The sequence below is a fragment of the Elephas maximus genome, chromosome 4 (genome assembly GCF_024166365.1).
Source record: "Elephas maximus indicus isolate mEleMax1 chromosome 4, mEleMax1 primary haplotype, whole genome shotgun sequence".
Lineage (NCBI taxonomy): Eukaryota > Metazoa > Chordata > Mammalia > Proboscidea > Elephantidae > Elephas > Elephas maximus.
Window position 1 is genome coordinate 182355970 of NC_064822.1, and position 20465 is coordinate 182376434.

At 41.7% G+C, this 20465-nt stretch overlaps 1 protein-coding gene across 1 annotated transcript; it reads right to left on the bottom strand.

Moving 5' to 3' along the window:
* Positions 1 to 919: 919 nt before the first annotated feature.
* Positions 920 to 19180, bottom strand: DDX17 (DEAD-box helicase 17). Its single transcript, XM_049884428.1, has 13 exons — positions 18925 to 19180; positions 14743 to 14893; positions 13981 to 14080; positions 12585 to 12718; positions 11933 to 11998; positions 10462 to 10603; positions 9842 to 10002; positions 9580 to 9752; positions 8652 to 8762; positions 8347 to 8408; positions 7211 to 7270; positions 3062 to 3304; positions 920 to 2103 (listed from the first exon to the last, which is right to left on the bottom strand). The coding sequence occupies exons 1-13, from the start codon at positions 18972 to 18974 to the stop codon at positions 1598 to 1600; spliced, it is 1959 nt and encodes a 652-aa protein (XP_049740385.1). The 5' UTR covers positions 18975 to 19180; the 3' UTR covers positions 920 to 1597.
* Between the last annotated feature and the right edge of the window lie 1285 nt (positions 19181 to 20465).

Sequence of the window (20465 nt, forward strand, 5' to 3'; positions counted from 1 at the left end):
CCTCAAGAATTTTAAAGGGGGGGGGGACCCCACACACAAGTATTTAGATAATTTGATCTTACAAATCGGCACTCTCAGGCCTCAGCCGAAGTATGCAGTGGGGCCTTCCCCCTTTAACCACATGGTGCACAACACCAAAAAAAAAAAAAAAAAAAGACAAAAAAAAAAAAAAGTTCCACACTGGATTTGGAAGGTTTCTGTGGCTATCTGATCTCCCTGCCCTGTTATGGTGAAGACGAGAGCAGGAAATACTTCAAAGGCCCAGTGTAACAGTATTACTACCTACCTTCAGATGGAGAAAAAGTGAAAGGACTTAAGCGTTACTCCTCCGTACCCTCTCTGAAGCACTACCTACCTGTACAAGTCCGAGTGCAAACGGATGCCGAGGGAATCCTGCATCCAGGGGCTGTGACAAAGCACTGCAGACAACAGGGGCTGTGACAAGGCACAGCAGACAACAGGGTGTGAAGAAGGGAGTTCTCAACAAACCCTTAAGATGCCTTGTTCAAGATCACTTGGCCAAAAGGGCTGAGTAGCTTGATAAAGACTTGCTTTCATGCTAGCTCTACAAATACTGACGTTAAAAATTAAATTTGTCCATTTTAAGTATATTGTTTATAACTAAAGGTGCTTTTTACACTGCAGACGAATGCATGGACAAGTGGTTAATAAAGGAAATTTCCAGTGAGCATTTATGTTCATTCTGCTCACAGCAGCTGTCTGGCTGAATAATGAACTTCACAGATGGTCCCTGGTTACACATGGGGTTAGAGAAACAAGCAGCTTCCACCTAGATGCTGAGAGGCTAGTCTAACCACTGCAATAAACACTTGTGGTTTTTAATTTAAAACATAAAAACTCAGACTCAGCAATTCAATTTCTAACCTGACACTAAAATGGTTATTTTTCAGTAAATTGGGGGGGGGGGGGGGAGGAATAAGGGAGACAAACCAATTAAGAGTTTTTTTTTCAACTGTCAAATGCACTTAACAAGCAATCAGCCAAAATGACAATGACAAAGCACTGTCTTAAAAAAAAAATCTAAGGCTTAAGGAGCCCTTTTCCAACTTGAGAAGCATACAGCATTAAGGAAAACGTGTGCAGGGAAATCCCTCTTGGTTCTCTAGCCCAGCAGTGAGAGCAATTTAAAGCACAGATGCCACTTCTTCTACAGACCAGTTCGGCTCTCCATCCTGCCCCCAAACTCAGGACAACAAAAATGGGCTCCCACAAAAGGGCCTAGTGGCCTAATACCTTATTTTTTTTTAAGATGAAAAATATTAGCTCAAATATCCTCAACATGCAAGAAGTTGGGAAAAAGTAATCTCTTCCAGTCAGATACATATATATATATATATATACACACACATATATATACATATATATGTATGTATCTTTTACAAAACCTGTTATCACAGACTGGATCATTTTGGCAGGCAGAGGAAACCTGGCAGTGAATTCTAACTAATCTGCATGAACGACAATCACAATGGATGGGGAAAAATAAAAAAGAGAAAGAAAAAGGGGGGGGGGGAAGGAAAGACAGCGTTCCTTTAAATGTAGTAAGTCTGCACAAGTCACTACCACTTGAGTGGTTTCATTTACGTGAAGGAGGAGGGGGAGGAGGAGGAGGGGGGTACTGGTAGGCAGTCTGCCCCATGTAACCTATCATATTGGTGGCTCCCGGAGGCTGTGCAAACTGTTGCGACATCAGTGGCTGTGGCTGCTGCCCAGACCGGCCTATCCCACTAAACTGCTGGCTAGAGCTCTGTGAACTTCTCCCAGTTGTGGTGGTGGTGCTAGCCCCGTAAGTGCCAGCAGCATATTCTTGGGCTGTATAGCCACTGGTGCCATAAGCAGCTGCCCCATAGGTGCCTTGACCATAGGTATATTGGCTTGCTTGTGCTCCAAAGGCAGAATTTGGACTTCCGTAGCCACTGCCGTTCGCATAACCAGCTCTATCGGTCTCACTCCGATCCCGATAGCTTGCAGAGTCTCTCCGGCCACCATCCTTGACTCCTCGAAGCCTCCGGTCACACTCATCCTGATACATCAGATTGGGATTATTGGCTGAAGAAGTGGTCCGGTATCGAGAACGACCTCCTGATGGGAAAATACATGCAATTTTTAGTGCCAAATCCATGATTCAACCATACATGCATGTAAAAACTCCAATGAGTATAAAAGTAATCAGCATTCTTTCCTGATCTTTAGCCAAGCCAACCTCCAAATCAGTGCTGTAAACATAAACCCATAATTTGGTTCTTTAACTGGGTATATCTAAGGGTGCTTAAATGTTCAAGAATACACATTCAAATGCTCAAGACTTACCTTTTCTCACCCTTTTAGGACCTTACTTTAACCTGAGAATAGCAAAAAAAAAAAAAAAAAAAACCCACTATCTTAGAAATTTAGGATGGTAAAGGGGTTTAGATGACTTACTCTAGTTAGAAATAAAGACAAGCAGCCAAGTTCACACACACCACCACGAATAAGTTCCCTACTAGCACACAGAGGTTCTAAATGCTGCTTTAGGGGCCTAGCTCCATCAGAATCCTCTCACAAGCTTTAGAAAAAAAAAAATACAAGCTGCTAGCTCCATTCTAAACTCACTAAATCCTATTTTTACAATCTCTCTGGTGATTCTGATATGCAGCATTAACGTGCAAGTTGGCGGGGGGCGGGGGCGGTGGGGTGGGGACCCACTACCAAACCAGGACCTCCAGATCCAAATACATGTTGTAACTGTGCAGTTTTCAGATCAACTGCCATGCCCCAGGTTCTACTACCATAAAATGGTGCAGTTACTGCTCTCTCCATATGAAAAACTGAAAACTTGACTAAGCCTTCTGAGGACAAAAGAGCAACTACAATTCAGCTTAATTTTGAACATATACCATGTACTCAAAGGTCACTTTTATATTATCTACAGAAATGCTATACCGCATAAGTTAAGGCAGTATTACAAGCCCCCGAACCTCACATTTTCTTTTTTAAGAGAGGTTACAGCACGATGAACAAAGAGATACCTCAGCAGTACCTGGAAAACTCCAGGACTTACCCTTACCCCCGCCTCCGCCGCCTCCTCTGTGGTCTACCAGTTGCATCAGTTTGGGATTGATAGCCTGATTTGCCTCTTCCAGCACCTTGATCAGCTCTCTGGCCTGCTTTAGGTTCCCTGGGGTGAAGAAGGTGTAGGCGGTACCCTTGTTGGTGCTACGGGCCGTTCGGCCAATACGGTGCACATAATCTTCTGAGCTGTTTGGATAGTCATAGTTGATCACAAACTTGACATCTTCCACATCTTCAAAGCCAACGACGAGTCAGTGTGTTGGTTGATGTGGCAGGGAGAGAAGAGAAAGGACATGCCAACGACAGGTGGGAAGCACGAATGCAGATGACAGCAAGAGGAAAGAAGATTAAGTTAGTAGCCACTCTGAACAGAAACAAAGAAAGACTCATCCCAACAGAGTACAAGAGGATTAGTGATTCTGGGGACATGGACAGGGAATGGCATCTTTATCGGCTGTAAAATCCTACAGGAATCCCACCCAACCATCCAAACTCCTGCCTCTTCTGTGCTATAACCAATGTGCTGACAGGAGTTGTACGAAGACTGGTCTTCAGAATGGCAAATTCCAGGTTCTAACCTTTTCAAAACTGGAATGTCAAAGGAAGGGGTACCACTGTAAAGTTACAAGGCCAAATCACTTCTACTCTGTTGGGAGAAGCCTGGCAAAATATCAGTAACATGACAAACTTACCTTTAAACCAATCACAGAGCAAAACGAAAAAAGCTTCATATGCTTTATTACTACATTTTCAAGAAGACTAAAACATTTAATTCTTGCTATGTTTTCAAAAACTCTGATCAGAGCCAAAGATAAGCACACACCTACTTTCCTGTGCTGCAACATCCAGACTGCCTTTCCCCTCTGTTACCATAAATGCACATTACACTAAAATTTCACTGTACAAGCCCAGCTTCTGCCAAATGAGGTTTTTGCTTAACTCAAGGTTATTTCAACTCAGTGCTTGCTTCAATTATCAAACATTGTCTACGTGACCTGGGAAGTTAAAACAGCCAGAGTGTGGGAGAACCATGAAACCTTGAGACACGAGTTTAATATTCTGTCCACTGCTGGGAATTAAATAGCCTCCTAACACTTAAAATATGTAAATGTTAGTGTAATGCTTTCAGCTAAATATGTATTTTTACCTACTTAAACAAATAAATTTAAGAATATAACAAAGAATCCTAATGTTTTGTGGAAAAAATCTGCATTTTACAAAGAATATTCAGAAAATATCCTAGATAAAACACAGATTTTTGTGATATAAATAATTAAAAAACATTCTCTGTTTGTTACCAGACCGATGCACACTCCCTCCTCCTTTGGGAAACCGCTGCAGCCGATCCCGTCTCTTTGCCTTTTATTTTTGGCGGCCTCCTTTCGAAAACTCCGCCTTCTGACACGGGACCACTGGAGCGCGGGGAGCATGCATCAAGGGTCCGTGGCAGTGAGAAGTCCCCACACACGCTCGCTCTGTGAACTGGCTTAGATGCTTCTCTGTAGCCCCATTTGGTTGCCAAGCGCCGGAGAACCTGGGTTCGGGTAAAAATTTCAGGTCCTCCAACGCCTCCCCCAAGGATAATTGGGGTGATTGTAGAAAAAAATGATTAATAAAAAAATGTAAGTTACATCCAAAGGGTCAGACTGCATCTATTGCCCAGACTGGATTAATTTCAGGGGAAAGGGGAGATGATTGGGGAAAAAAAAAAATTCAGCTCTTGTTAAAGGGCCTGTGTAGAAAGGGGCATCATGTCTGTTTCTTATTACAATAAAGGCTCCTCAGTCTTTACTGACCCCTAAAGTCCTGAACCACACCAGAAAGACGAGAAGGCAGTTATCACAGGGGGCAGCGTGAGTCTCCGGCTAGGGTCGTTGATGCAACAAAGAAAAAAACTTATAGAGCAAGGACGGATGTACAATGGGGGGTTGGGAAGGGGGAGTTATGCCCCAAGGCCGCATCTTCAGAGCTAGGACAGTGCTCCTCAGTCAATCCCATTGTGTATGACCATCAGCAGCAGAGCAAGCTGACTTACTATACTGGATACACAGAAGCGTGCTTTCCTAGCAGAAAGCACTGGGGACTGGAGTCAACAGTTCGGGTACTACTGGGGGTATTTCTGGAGGGGCTCAACAGGGAGCAAGCAGGGTGCACGTTCTTCATACTAGAAAGGCGTCCTGTGTGCACACATAGGTGGGCTGAGGGCACATAAGAGCAAGCACAGAGTCTGGTTTTCTCCAGTCTAGCTTGCCCTGATGTTATTTGTGCACTGCCACAATTTTATCTTGTTGCCTTTAGAGAAGATGCTGTAGTGGGGTAAGAATCTGAAAAGTTAACGCTGTGGCCAGCTGCCTGGGATAACTTTTTGTCTGACATCAAAAAGCCCTAGACATGGCCTGAATCTCCAATTGCTAATTGAGAGGGAAGACTAAAACTAGCCGACAGGCTCATCTAGAGCTGCTTCGGGCCAATGTAGGTTTGCCTCGGCCATGTACTGAGTGATCTGCAGCTGATATCAAAGCTTCTGTTAAAAAACAAAACAAAAAAAAAATAAATTCAGTACTTTTAGTTTAACAGCTTGTAATTTAAACAAAAAAAAAAAAAAAAGGAAAAATATCTCAGTGGAAACGGAATAGTGGTTTCCTGAGAGTGATTGTAATAAAATTACGGGAATCAGAGAACTTACCTGAAGGGAACACTTAAGAGGCCATCGCTTGACAGGAAGTGAAAAAAGGCCTGGTGACTCAGCTAAAAATTGCACCCCTGTCTATGAGGTAGAAGCCTTCACTTTCCAGTATCTTGTAGGACCTTGGTCAGAATTCTGCCATTTTTGTGGGTTTTCCCCCTCCTTCTGATTTTTACAAGGCAGCAAACAAAGGGGCCCAAAACAAGCACTAATGTTGAGTAACAAGAAACAGACTCAGGTACCTTCCCTCTCCCCTCATTTGGATGAGTGGGGGTTGGATGAAGAGTCTAAGATATTCTAATGGTAGCCAATTGATTTGGTTTACGAATGCAGGGGGACATGGAGTAAATATATTTTAATTGTCTAGGCAAGATGCACAAAGAAGCTACCAGCACATAGCAAGCCTGTTTAAAACCACCATTACTGAAAGCTTTTATGTCAACTGCTTTCAGGCCTCAGCCTCTTCTCCCAACAGGCCCAAGTTCTAACTGCACAGATCCAGACATGACCTCAGAGAGCAGAGACAATTTTCAGTCATGGCTGCAGGTTGCCACCTCTGAAGGAGGGAATGATGAGTGCAATGCATAAGAAGGCTTCTTCACTCTTGTAATTCCAGTTTAGATACTTGTCCCTTTTATGTTAAATATTATAAAGCAATACGGTATTTCTCACCTCACTGGGCAAGAAATTAAATGCCTGTCAATAATTTAAAAATTTCCTTGTGATAAAAGCAATTTTAAATATAAAAGTTTTCATTTAGCCTTGTTCAGCTCAGAATAGGCTAAATAAAGTATGTTAAGATATCTGTATACATCTTCATTTATAGTAGGTGGAAAAGTCCAGAAGATCATCATCTTCAAATTAAGTTCTTAATTGGAAGTCCACACATCGAAGATACGAGTATGGGTGGGAACAGATTACTGAGTGCCTGTGACAACTGTACTTCAGGAAATGCAATTGGGCAATGTAGATCTAACTGCTGAATGGTATCATGGTACAGACTAAGTAAATTCTAAGAACATATTCAGTTAGCATCCATGGTACCGGACCTCCATGTATGCCTGGCATAGTAGTAACTGAAGAAACTAGCTCACAATGGCTAACTTCAACCAGACTCATTCTATCCAGCCCGGAAACAGAAGGAAGCCAGGAAGTTGCGCTGTTCAACTGAATGTCTCCTCTCCCTCTGTTTGAACAGTCATGCCTAGGCCTTGCTGCAGACCAAAGCCTGTTTGTTAGGAGCAGGAAGAGACTTTGAAAATTAAAAAAAGGGTGGAAAAAAATCAAGGTTAAAAAAAAAAAATCGTGGGGGAAAAAAAATCACGCTTTGTATTGTTCTCTTGTAAGCATTTATCTAAAAACACATATATCCAACTCTAATTTGAAATGACAAACAAATCTTTAAACCAAAAGATACATATACCATTAACAGAGACACCTATCTGTACAAACCTAGCCCTCGGGAGGCTACATCTGTGGCAATGAGGATGGGAGCCTTTCCAGAACGGAACTCTGCAATGGAAAAGAAGAATGCTACCATCAACTCCAAGTTACCCGATCAAGACTAAGTGACATGTCTTCAAATAGAACCACTTAAGCATCTTGAACTATCTGGCCTTTTCACTTGATCATGTTAAAATTTCAAGTAGTGGTCTCAAAAAAGGACAATCCTTTTAAAAGAAAACTAGTAATGTCTTTAAACTCTTGCTACACCCACTTTTAGCAGAGAGACAATAGACAAAAAGCTACCTCTACTAATAAGGAAGTACATTTGAGTGGCAATTCATAAACAAAATTAACATGAACTAATTTTTTTTCTCTTAAATGGTGACAGGATGTTATCTCCCAAAGGGAACAACTAAAAACCACAAGTGGGGGGAGGGGAGGCAAGTTTAAGCAATATGGAACAAAGGGAGGAACAGTACTTTTCTCAAGATAAATACGTTATCATTTCTTACATACAGTCTCTTCCATTTCACTCAATGGACTTTCTGTAGGACTAGTCCTGAACAAAAACAAAAGGGCTAGAAGAAGTGCTAGAACGTGACTTGATGATCAAGGGGCTTTTTCCTTTAAACATTTCAGTAACGGTCAAATATTCCACGAAGGTAGGTGCTTCTATACTGAGAATGGGTGGGGGTGGGGAAGCCTTTATTAAACACAAGCACTTACTAAATAAAGGCCAAACGGTGGAAGTTGTGAAAACGTGTATACGGAACCTTATGTAAAGAGGACATCATAGACCTTAAAGACTATGAAGACATGCCCAAAGTGCTTAATTCTCAATCAACTCAAGCAGAAGGGAGGCAAACTATGGCCTAAGAGCCCAATATGGCGCAAAGACAATTTCTGCAAATCCAGCTTTACAGAAACGCAGCAAGGCCATTCTTTTACATATTGTCTACGGCTGCCTTTGTGCTTCATCGGCAGAGCTGAACGCCTGCAACAGAGATCACCATGTGTAACGCAATGCTGAAATATTTACTATCTGGCCCGTTCTAAAGAAAGTTTGCTAATTCCTGAATACAACATGGACATTTAAAAAAAAAAAAAAAAAATCCACAGAAAATGCTTAGTTTCAAACTCACCATTAAGTACCCAATCTCTTTCTGGTTGACTCTTATCTCCATGGATACACATAGCTGGCCAACTGTCAGGAGAAAAGTGACTGATGTTTCAGAAAGCTTAAAAATTAGGAAAACCTAAGCTTTAAAAAGGAATGCTACCATATATAATTTTGTTAGGCTACATGAACAGATTTGTGTGTTCACTTAAAGAGCAAGCTGCATGTTAGGCATCACCGAAATATACAAAATTCCTAATACTAATTAAAAAATTCCTACTAAGCTATCAAATTCAAAGTCAGTTAAAATTAGCTTTGTCCTACACTCACCCATCTCTGCGCATCCTGCGAGTGAGGTCATCACAGCGTCTCTTTGTCTCCACAAATATAATTGTCTTATTTTCCTTTTCGGCCATTATTTCCTCCATGAGTTGGATCAATCTGAAAGCAAGACCAATATTAACATATGTATAAAAAACGCCTCTCTATACAAGGAAGATATGCTGGAAATAAACCTGTCAAAGCTATAGCATTTTCTTTTCACGTTGCTTTATTTTAATAAACATATATACAGCACTACGATCCAGACACTGCTCTACGTTCTTAGTAACAACTCATACCATCCTCACAGCAAGCCTGATTATCCCCATTTGACAGATGAAGAAACGGAGGCACCAAGAGGTACCAACCCAGTGCCGCTGACTCTGACTCACAGTGACCCCTTAAGGACAGAGTAGAACTGTCCCATAGGGTTCCCAGGCTGTGCATCTTTATGAAAGCAGACTGCCACCTTTCTCCCACAGAGCAGGTGGTGGGTTCAAACTGCTGACCTTCTGGTTAGCAACCAAGTGCTTAACCTCTGCGCAGCAGGCCTCCTATCAAGAGGTACCCGTTGCTGTTGAGTCGATTCCGACTTATAGCTACCCTATAGGGCACGGCAGAACTGTCCCATAGGGTTTCCAAGGAGCAGCCAACCTCTTAACCACTGCACCACCAGGGCTGCTATCAAAATTCCAAAATATCCAAAATTATAAAGCCTGTAATTGGCAGAGCTAGGATTTGAATCCAAGGATACCGAGTCCTTGCCTTTAACCACAATGCTCTGTTGACTTCTGATATAAAGGGTGGATTGTTAGAAAGTTAACAAATCTTTTAGTATGTTTTTGGGCCTCAAAAAATACTGGCTAATACTTTAATTTCAAAGGATTATATGGCTAGGTTTATCAGCATCTACAAAGTACAGTGAAATCTTTCATACTTGTGGTCTTTTTCACTTTCCATGCACACATCTACAATCTGGAGGATGTTGTGGTTGGCACTCAGCTCCAGATTGCCCACATTGATCTGGGTGTAATCACGAAGGAAATCCTCAGCAAGCTGTCTTACTTCTTTTGGCCAGGTTGCACTCCACATCAAGGTCTGCCTATCAGGCTATCAGGAAGAAAGGAAATGCTTTTTTTAGGCTGCACAACTGTCACATGCAAGGAACATCAAAGTAACGAAGTATCAATTTTACATACCCTGATTTGGTCAACAATTTTACGAATCTGGGGTTCAAAGCCCATATCAAGCATTCTGTCAGCCTCATCCAATACAAGGTAAGTGCATCGTCGAAGATTCGTCTTTCCTGACTCCAGGAAATCTATCAGGCGTCCAGGAGTGGCTATGCAGATCTCAACACCTGCAAAGAAAGGGGGAAAAAAAAATCAAAAAGCTAGTCAACTAAGAGTTCTTTACACACTGTCCAAGCCTCAGCAAAACAAACTAAGCATAAGCTTAGGTGGTTGTACTCAATACAGTGGAGCAGCAGCTAAGTTTTAACAACCAAACACCACAAAACCAAACCCACTGCCGTCAAGTCAATTCTGACTCATGGCAACCCTATAGTTTTAACAACAGTACCTGCAAAAGCACGATGGAAGGAGAATTCAGGTACAGCCATCAAATCTTCACTAAGTCTCTAACCCTAACTTTCTTCCTGCAAATAGCCATTATAACCATATCTAAGACTTTCTAAACTGCTGAAACATTCTTTTTTTCCCCATAATAACCCCCTATTTTCCTCTTCAATTTGATCCATAGAAATTGGTAAAGCAAGATCAAACTAAAAAATTGATATACTAAAATATCCTTTCATTACCTCTCTCCAAGTCTCGAATCTGGGGGCCTTTAGGAGCACCTCCATAAATGCAAGTACTCTTCAATCTAGAACATTTGCCGTAGTCATCAGCCACCTGCTGAACTTGCTGTGCAAGCTCTCTGGTAGGAGCCAGAACCAGACACTGAAACGGAACAAACACTTGAGACACTCACCCCAAGTAAAAGTAAAATAAAACAAAAAGGCACAATACAAAAAAGTAATTCCTTCTCTATTGTCTAATCTGGTACTTCCAAGGTAGGTGCTACTTTCAAAAAGTATGTGTCCCCCAAAGTATGTGGGGGACTAGGCGGTGCCGCGTAAGGAATGTGGAAAGAAAATGTTAGAACTTAAGTAATTTATTACTTAAGTGCCCTACGGGTCTCAAATTCAGACTGGGAATATGTATTCTTTGTGATTACATAATACGTAAGTAATATTAGGTTAAGTACAATGACACGGGCATCCTTACTTGGTTTACTTTTGACACGTTATGATTTATTAGTTTATGCATGCTACTTAAGTGGATTTACACATTGCATTATCTAGTTTTAAACGATATGACTCTCACAAAATAAACAAGTGGCTTTAAAAATTTCCTGCAACAAAACCATAGATTAGGTATTAGCAAGAAACACAAGAACAAGAAAATGGCTGAGCTGACACTTTTCTGACTTCTAGCTTAAGCTCTTTGTTAGGCAGACTAGGCGAAAACGATGATGGCTTATATACGCTCTGACAAGTAGTTGGCCCGAACACTACAAAATCAAGGATTTTTGAAATAGGTATCATATGTATTAATAAAGTACGGCGAATCTTGCTTGATGTACAAGTCCATTAGATATCAGCCATATAAATAAAAAATTATTATTTCCTTTTGTGAATACCGAGACATACCATAATACCGTACATATAAATATACACTAGGTACAAAAGCAATTTAAAAAAGAGAACAAGTAAAAGTACACTTTCAGAAAGTTGAGAGACTACTACTGAAATTGTACAGAACACACTTAAGGGAAAATTACCAAATCAGAAAATCATGCTACCCCTACACATGTTTACAAAAGTATTATTTAATCACAATCACATATCCCCAAATGGCCTTTGAGAGCCATAGGGCAGAGACCTTATCTCATACCTCTTTTGAGTCCCTGAGAGTATCTAAGCACAACCAATAATTAGGTACTGCACTTCATTTAGTGCACAGTAAATACCTACATATAAAGACAGTATGCACAGTGATTAGAGTCAGACTTCAGTCTCAATTCAAGTTCAGCCATTTACTGGTAATAGCTGTAGTGACCTGGGCAAGCCATATAAATGCACTGTACCTAAGATTTCATATCAGTAAGATGGGAATTAATATGACTTGTAGTCATGGGGTAGGGTTTAGAATTAATTAATGTAAAACACAGTAATTATTAAATTTTAGTTAATTCTTAGAATTATAAGCAAATTGAAACACACTTACGATTGGGCCATCTCCCCTTTCCAAGTATGGCTGGTGGTTAATATGAACAATTGCAGGCAGCAAATACTGGGGAGAACAAGAACGACATGGTTATTATACCAAAACTAAGTCATTACCTTAAAAGATCTAACTCATCACCCGTTACTGTCGAGTGTTGATTCCAATTCATAGCTACCACATACAACAGAGAAGAACTGCTCCATAGGGTTTCCAAGGAGCGCCTGGTGGATCTGAACTGCCAATCTTTTGGTTATCAGCCATGGCTCTTAACCACTGTGCCACCAGGGTTCCATAAAAACCAAACCTGTAGCCGTCAAGCTGATTCCAACTCATACCAACCCTACAGGACAGAGTGGAACTGCCCCAGAGGATTTTCGAGGAGTAGCTGACTCTTAACCACTATGCCACCAGAGCTTCTCTAAACTTATCACAGTAATTCATAATGCCTGAATAGGAAAATAAGGAACAGGACTCATCACTGCCACACACATGAGCAACATAAACTTGAACATCAAATACTTCCACACATTTCAGATAGCTAAAAAAGCCAAAATTATCATCAACACACTATCTATATTACAACTTTACAAAGAATTGAGAATATATGTAACAACCAGAACAGCAAAATAAATTACTATAAGGTGGTACGTACTGCCAAAGTTTTCCCAGAGCCGGTCTGAGCAATGCCCACCATGTCCCGGCCGCTAAGAGCCAAAGGAAACCCCTGGCACTGAATCGGAGTTGGCTCTGTAAAGTGCTGATCCATCAACACGTCCATTACGTATTCTATAAGACAGAATAAACACGTTACTGGTTTAAATAAACGAACACACATTGAAAATGAGTCTCACGGAAGGCATTTCACCCAGCTTTTGTATCTCTCCAAGGAAGTTTTTCTTTAGTTACTCAATCTTCTCACCAGCTCACTACCACAGTCATCTACTCTCCCTCAAAAAATTCAAAACCACTGCCTAAAGCAGCTAAGAGTATGGGAACACAGTAGTCACTTACTGTTTGCCAAATTCAATGATACCCAGCTTAGAAAGCAATCTCATTCTGCAGTTTTTTAAAGAGAGGCAAAACCCTAGTGGAAGATGAGAAATGCCCAAAACGAATAAACGTTCTGTTTAAGTTGGAGAACAGGGGAGCATTAAAAAATCTCCTATGATCAAAGTTTACTAGTGCTTACCAGGGGCGGGAGTGAGGGAAGGCGTAAGGAAGCCAAAACATTTAGGGGACACTGAGCTTGTTAGGGTGACAGAAAAAGTCAAAAAACGGTTAACGATGATGGTTGAACATGACGAACTTAAATAAATGTCAATGAACTATACACGTGAGAATTGTTGAAATGGCAAATGTTATCTACATTTATCACTAAAAAAAAAAAAAAAAACAACCTGTTAACAACGAAGAACTCTTATGCAACAGGTATAGTATTTACCTCTAGTGTTAAACAAATTTTGAATAAAAAAATAACACGGGTAGTCCCCAACTTATGACAGGGTTCCATTCCAACAACTCTTGTCACAAGTCTGTTCTGGTGTTAAGTCGAATACTTTTTGTTTTATTATTGTCTTTAATATCAGTATTTTTTATATCATATCTTGTCTTTGTGGGTTGGAAACGTTACATATAAACCCACCAAAACCAAACCCACTGCTGTTGACTCATAGCGACCCTGTAAGACAGAACAGAACTGCCCCACAGAGTTTCCAAGGAACACCTGGTGGATTTGAACTGCCAACCTTTTGGTTAGCAGCCGAAGCACTTAACCACTACATCACCAGGGTTTCTTACGGATATATTTTCATACATCCGTACATAAAAAAATACACAAACCATGAGGAAAAAAACACAGTTGTAAATGCAGTTCATTATAACCTGAATACAGCGTAGGCTGGGGACTACCTGTATTACCGTTGTGAAGGGTTTCTACTTGTCTTTTCAACAAAATCCTGAGCCTGGGTCAGAACCTTTAAATAACCTACTACCATGTTTACCTTTCAACCAAAATCAACAATTAAGATCCTGGATCAAAGAATACTTACGTGGGAAGTTGGCATGATGGAAAGCAAACACAGGTTTAGGACAAACATCTCCCCCTCTCACTGTAATCTCTTTCTTTCGGCGTAGTTCATCAACCTCATACTATAAAAGAAAATGAAGTAAAATGAGGTAGCAAATACTCCGAAAATACACAAGTTTACACTTAAACCTAGCTGGACAACCATTATCCAATTCACAAATGAGAATGGAAAATAAATTTATTTAAAACTTTATATAGTGCTTTCATATAATTTAATTTAATCCTCACAACTTTGTCAGTAATGCAGAAGATAGAAGTTCCTTTTTCCACATGAGAAAAACAGATACTCAGAAAGGCTAAGTTACTTGGCCCAAGGTTATGACTAGGAAGAGGGAGAAAACATGGACCGCATGCCCAGGTTCCACTGTATTTTCTTCTGAACAAGTAACCATTCCCTGAGTAGGCTCCAGAACAATCATAATGAGGTTAGACATACAAACGGGAGTACACAATGCCACTATAGTAAATTCACTTCTCCAATTAAAATTATATATGACAAACAGGTCGGGAAGCACAGTTAACAAACAAGGACCAAGTATTACGTTAGGTGCATATTTAAACTGGTTCCTCTCACGAGGACCGGCAGTCTTCATAAGGAGCCATGAACAGCACCACTGCACTAGAATAAAACACCTACCAGCAGTAGGATGAATAAACTCTAGCCCATCTATCCACTAGGTTCGTTAATGTGCATAAAAACCATTAAAAAAAAAAAAAAACTTACCGGAGTCAGCCTCGCCACTTCTGGGTGTTCCACATAAAAATTCTTCTCAAATTTGGGGAGCTCACTCAAATCCCACTTCTTTTTACGTAAACGCTCCCCAGGATTACCAAATTTCTTCGGGGGAAGACCACCACCACCTCTTGCTCCAAATCTACAGAAATATCAACATTTTTGATTTATTAGGATTTTAAAAGCAATATACCATAAGAATCATAAAAACATTCAAAAGACAGGACTCCTAGGATGTGACCAGCCTCCCTCCAAAAAGAGTATTTTATTACTCTTTATTTGAAGGTGCGGAAATTGTAAAACAACTTCCTTTTCAAGTGATAGTTATGAACACAGATGATGACAGATGAAAAACGAAAAATCCCTGTATTTAGACACATAGATCACCATGAAGACCGTGATCCGGAACATGACTGGCTTGAATTCTGGCTCTGCTACTTGCTGTGCGATTTTATGCAAATTATTTACCTTCTGTGCCTTCATCTCCTCTGTGGCAATAATACCACGTATTTCACAGATTACTATGAGGATGGAATGAATTAACGTGTAAAGTACTTGAAACAGTGCCAAGCAAAGCAAGCACTCAGTACTCATTCATTCAACAAATAGTTACTGAGTACAAACTATGTACTAACGACTCTTTTTACGTGGTGCTGAAAATATTGAACGCGCACTGGCTTACCTCTAAACTGTCCAAAGGGTGGGTAAAGGAGGACCCATATGCTTAAATTAAGGTTAAGATTGTGCAGAGATAAAAATAGACATCACTCAAGTCTCCCCAAACTCGGATCCTTCCCCTTTGGACCTGTGAGGAGCACTCCTACTCTGCTAATCTAAGGAATCTGCTAGGACCAGTAAGGTAAAAGACTGGTAAGGTGGTTTTCACCTGTAGTTTATGCTAACAGAACAAGAGCCAGAACAAAGATTTATAACCTTTATCTTGTACCTCTCTTCTTGGTTCCCAGGCACATGGTGCTATTAACCTACAGAAAAAAAAATTACTAAGCCTTTATTAGTTAAGATATAAAAAACTCAACAGATCACTTAAAATCAGTTTCTTCTCACTTTATATATACCTTTCACAAGTTCAGCTAGAACACAAATGTAGCCAAACCTGAAATGCAAGATTAAAAGCTACATTTCCTAGAACCCTAACATTAAAATGACTTTCATTGCCATATTTCAAACCTATGTGAAGTGTGGGGTGTTGTCTGGTATACAAACAGTATACGGTATTTTTTCATCCCATTTCCTCACTCCTTGTAAGGTACTACACTGCCTCTCATTTCCCTGTTCATGTCTAACCCACTCAGCTTCAAGTGATAAAATGAAATTATTTGAAAAGAAAAAAAGGATGAGCTTCAATTTCCCTGCAATTCAAAGCATTAAAACTCTTAAAGACCCAGCTAGATGCTTCTCTAAATAAACACAAAAACACAGAATTTTATTTGCAACCACTGGCACTCAGCAGGCAGAACCTGGCTGATTCTAACTATACTACTGCTGAACCAGTAATAGAAATTAATAGTCAAAACAAAAAACAGCATGACATATCAGAGGAAAAAAAAAAAAAAAATCAAAGACCTCTCTAATATGCTCTCAGGCTTAAGGCTCAATGCTACCAGACCACTCACCACCCTGGTTAATCCCCTTCTCCTCCACTCAGCACAATTCTATATAAGGTAATCATAAAACAGAAAGCCAAGCCTATGTTATCACTGTCATGCAAAGAAAAGAAAAATGACAAAACACCAATTTTTAGAGATTCTATCAATCTAGTTTATACAAACCTACGTGTTTCCTAGAAGTTGCCACTTCAATGCTATTTTCCAGATCTGACATTAAAACTAATGTTTTAGAAAGAGAAAACAACTTCTGAAAGAGGTTCCTTTTAAAGTTTATCCTCAACAGCCATTTTTTTTAAGGGATGACAAAAAAGGTATTTTCCCATCTCCCTACTGCCCTCGTTATTTATCCAAGAGGTACTATTTCACACTGAAGGTAAAATTTGAAGGAAAAAAAAGTAGCTGTCTTTTATGTTTATAATTAATGTTGACCTCAAAATGAAAAAGAACCTTTTATCCTTGTAGAATTGAGCCTGTTTGTGCCATCCTTTAATGTGAACATAACCTAATACCTGGGTACACTACTGAACTGCTCATTAAATGTTTATACTGAATCATAAAGGAAAATTCGTGAAAACAGGGCTCAGACCTCATAAAAGAATGCTATTATTTGAAATTAATAATTTTAAGGCTTAAAAAAAAATGTCATCTTAATACTCAGAAGCATCGATATGGGATAAACTAAGCATGAATTACTATCCAAACTCAAGTTTTTTCTTTTCAAATAGTTTATCACTTAAAAACATATACGCAACATTATATTAAATCAAACATCCATGGTAAAGAAACATTAACACTACTGTGGTAGCCCCTATGTGCCTATTTCAAGTTTACTATTCCACCATTAACAACTACCTTGAACTCTGCTAATCATTCCCCTGCTCTTTATAGTTTTACCATATTTTTACACATACTAAACAAGCTATCCTTCTGCCACAACTTGATTTTTGATCCAATATTATGTTTATGAGTGATCCATGTTGATGTAAGTTTATTCATTTTAGCTACTGTATTCTATTGCATGAAAACCTACAAGTTATCCAGACATCTGGGTTGTTTACAGTATTTTGCTATCATGGAACAATGCTGTTACAAACATTTTTGTGCATGCATCCTGGGCACGTGAGCAAGGGTTTCTCTAGGCCCTAAAATGTAGGGTTTAAAGCTTGGAGAGGAATTACTTGGTCATTTTCAACTTTACTAGATATAATTCTTTTTCCTAAATGGTTGTATTGAAATTCACTTCTACACTTAGCTATATCATGAAACTCCAAGCAAATGTTTCATTTTTAGCCCTTCTTTTTTTAACACCAAGATAAAAGTATTTTCCTTCCTAACAAAGTACAAACAAAATAATTATCTTTTATTTGGTAAATTAAGCGATAATTGAGGTACATGCGGCTAGTAAATCTGGTACTTGTGTATCTGAGCTACAAAAGACAAAATGTGGGGACAGAGTAACAAAACACTGCAAAGTAAAGAGAGTTATCAGAGAAGGAAATACGCTGGGTTGAAGATCTTGCTCAAGGTCACGCATATATTAAGAAGTGGATTCGTACTACTCTAAAGAGAGACATAATTTTTATTAACTAAAAAAGTTACAGTACAAATCAGTGCATGGATCTCTTAAGCATCTTTTTCATTTCAGCGACATTAAGATTTGAAACTCAGTCTCTGGAAGTACTTCAGGTCTGATCTCATGTTAACTTCCATTCCAGAATCCTTGGCATTGTGTCACTGTCACATTAAGAATTTTATAGCTAGGCTGAAAAATTAATACTGCAGTCCAGTCAGAGGGGGAGGAAAAAAAAAAACCGAGAAGAAAAATAATCAAAAATACAATAACGACCCCCCGCAAAAAAAAACTCCCTTCCCAAACACGATCATTTACATCTGAACGTGCTTCCTCCAAAGTGGAAAACAAAAGATACTGAAGGGGATTTAAAAAATATCCTAAAAATTAAGAGTCGGCCTCCCGGTGTCCAGTTTCAAACCAGGTTCCCAACCCAGTAACAGCCATCTCAGGCGCTAGAGAACACCAGGGAAGCCATTTCGCGTTAACGCTTTCCCAGGCGGCATCAGGCGACGTCCCCCTCTTCCCGCAGGATCCCCCCAGTTTCCCGGGCGACCGCCGAGGCCCAGAGCGATTCAGTGGCTCGCCCCGTCGGCCGGGCTCTGAAACCGGGAAACCAGGCGCGGCCCGGGTTCGAGCTGGCGGCGGCCATGCCGGCCCGGCCTCTGGTTCCCCTCGGAGCCAGGCCGCGCCACGACCGCCGTCCACAAAGAGGAGCTGGAGCGTCGCCAAGCCGCCGCCCCTGCTGCCAGGTCACGAGTGACCGCGGGACCGAGGCCCCGGCGCGCCCACAGGCCAGCGCACCAAACTGCTATTATTGTCCCGCTCGCCTCCCGGGTTCGGGGAGAGGGTGACTAGCCCTGCAGTTTCCTCCAACGCTCCCGCTAGGCCGAAGGCTTCAGTCTCCTCAGGAAACCACCTCCTCCCGCCCCACGTACATCCAAGGCCTTTCTTCTCCTCCTCCTCCCCCCTTACCCTCCACGGTCACGATCCCGGTCTCGGTCCCCAAAGCCGCCTCCGCGCATTGTCCCAAAGGGATAGAGATCTGGGAGCGGGGCACGGATGGCCGGGCTCGGGAGGGCCTGCGGCTCCGGTCTGGTGACGACCGATGGCGGCGGCGCCTCCGCTGTTGGGGCGGCGGCAGGCGCGGCGCTCTCTCGCTCCGACGCGCTATCTCCCGTCGCAGACGCCACCGTCGCCGCCTCTCTCGTCGGAGACGGGAGCAAAACACAAGAGAATCGGGATTACTAAAACGCTGGGTAGGTTTAGCTACCCTTAAACCCAGCAGTGCTGCCTTTAAGCGTCTCCTTCCTCCCCAGCGACTGCACAAAATGGCGGTCGCTGCTGAGCCTGCTCCAGCTTAACGCTACGTACGCCGGAGACGATACGTAAACAGCGTCTCGGAATAGCCCGAGGGCCTCGCGGAGTAATACGACTATTCTTGGAATCGGTTTACGTTAGTTGCGGAGATGGGCGTGTTTTACGGTAGGTAGAAGAAAAACAAAGTACGGAGCGGGCGTAGAGTTCTCGCGCCACCTGAACTGGAACGCGGGGTGGGGGTGGGGAGGAAGAGGCTCGGGTGCGACGTAACATTCTTTGCGGCCTTAGCCTGCCCACTATTGCGAAGATGCGTACTATGCGTAACGCATTATGTTTAGAGAATAGAGTTTGCCGGATTCCGACCGCGGGATGGAGTGCCGCGTTGCTTTCAGGGACAATAACTAACCTCCATGTTGCAGTCATCAATTCTAGGGTCTCCGAGTGTCAGAAGCCCAGGAGGGTCTTAGGGGTCCCTGGCTGGCGCTCCTAAATAGCCCTGCAAGCCCCCTCGCCCCTCCGCCCTCGGCCCGCCGAGACAGGCCGCGCACCCGGTCTCCATTTCCTTTCGGTTGTCTCTCCCTGCGCTATCGCCGGCAGCCATGATGGATGCGCCTTGTCCGGTTCTTTCGGGAGGGGGTCAGGCGGCGACATGCCAGCAGGGTTAAAGCGCTCTCTGCTCTACTTGATTCACACTGAAGTGCATTTTTTGAACAGAATATTTGTACCATTCTCAGCTGAGCACAGTTGACGTCCAAACATAGAAGCAAATTGTTGGTGGGGAACCTCCTTAGGTAGATGCCGCTGCCCCAGAAGGCCCTTCACGGTCTCCGAGAATGTAACAGTTTAAGAGTGGTGGTCTTCAGACGCGGAAGTGAGAGCATAAGTACATGTTTTTAACTAGGCTAGGTAGGCCATGTTCTCCACTTTCACTTCTAAAGTGGCTTTCCTCTCCCTACTTCTTCCTTTCCCCTGAAACTGCACTTCAGGACTTCATCAGCTTGGCCAAATGTCACAGAATTGCAGAGCTGCTAGGACCCTTGGTGACCAGCTGCTTAATGTTTTCATTTATCTATTTCGTGAAGATGGGGAAGGGGAGGAGATTCGAGGCCTGTCGTGGGGGCTGAATGATGTGTCCTAAACCAAACCAAACCTGTTGCCATGGAGTCAATTCCGATGTATAGAGACCCTATAGAGTA

What these genes read in the sequence shown, in the direction of transcription:
- DDX17 (XM_049884428.1), bottom strand. Translation starts at nt 18,974, where the DNA reads ATGCGCGGAGGCGGCTTTGGGGACCGAGACCGGGATCGTGACCGTGGA. An exon ending in GATTCGAGACTTGGAGAGAG is followed by an intron (nt 10,003 to 10,461) that starts GTAATGAAAGGA and finishes CTTTCTTTGCAG; the next exon opens with GTGTTGAGATCTGCATAGCC. An exon ending in TGTAGCCTCCCGAGGGCTAG is followed by an intron (nt 3,305 to 7,210) that starts GTTTGTACAGAT and finishes TTGGCTTTGAAG; the next exon opens with ATGTGGAAGATGTCAAGTTT.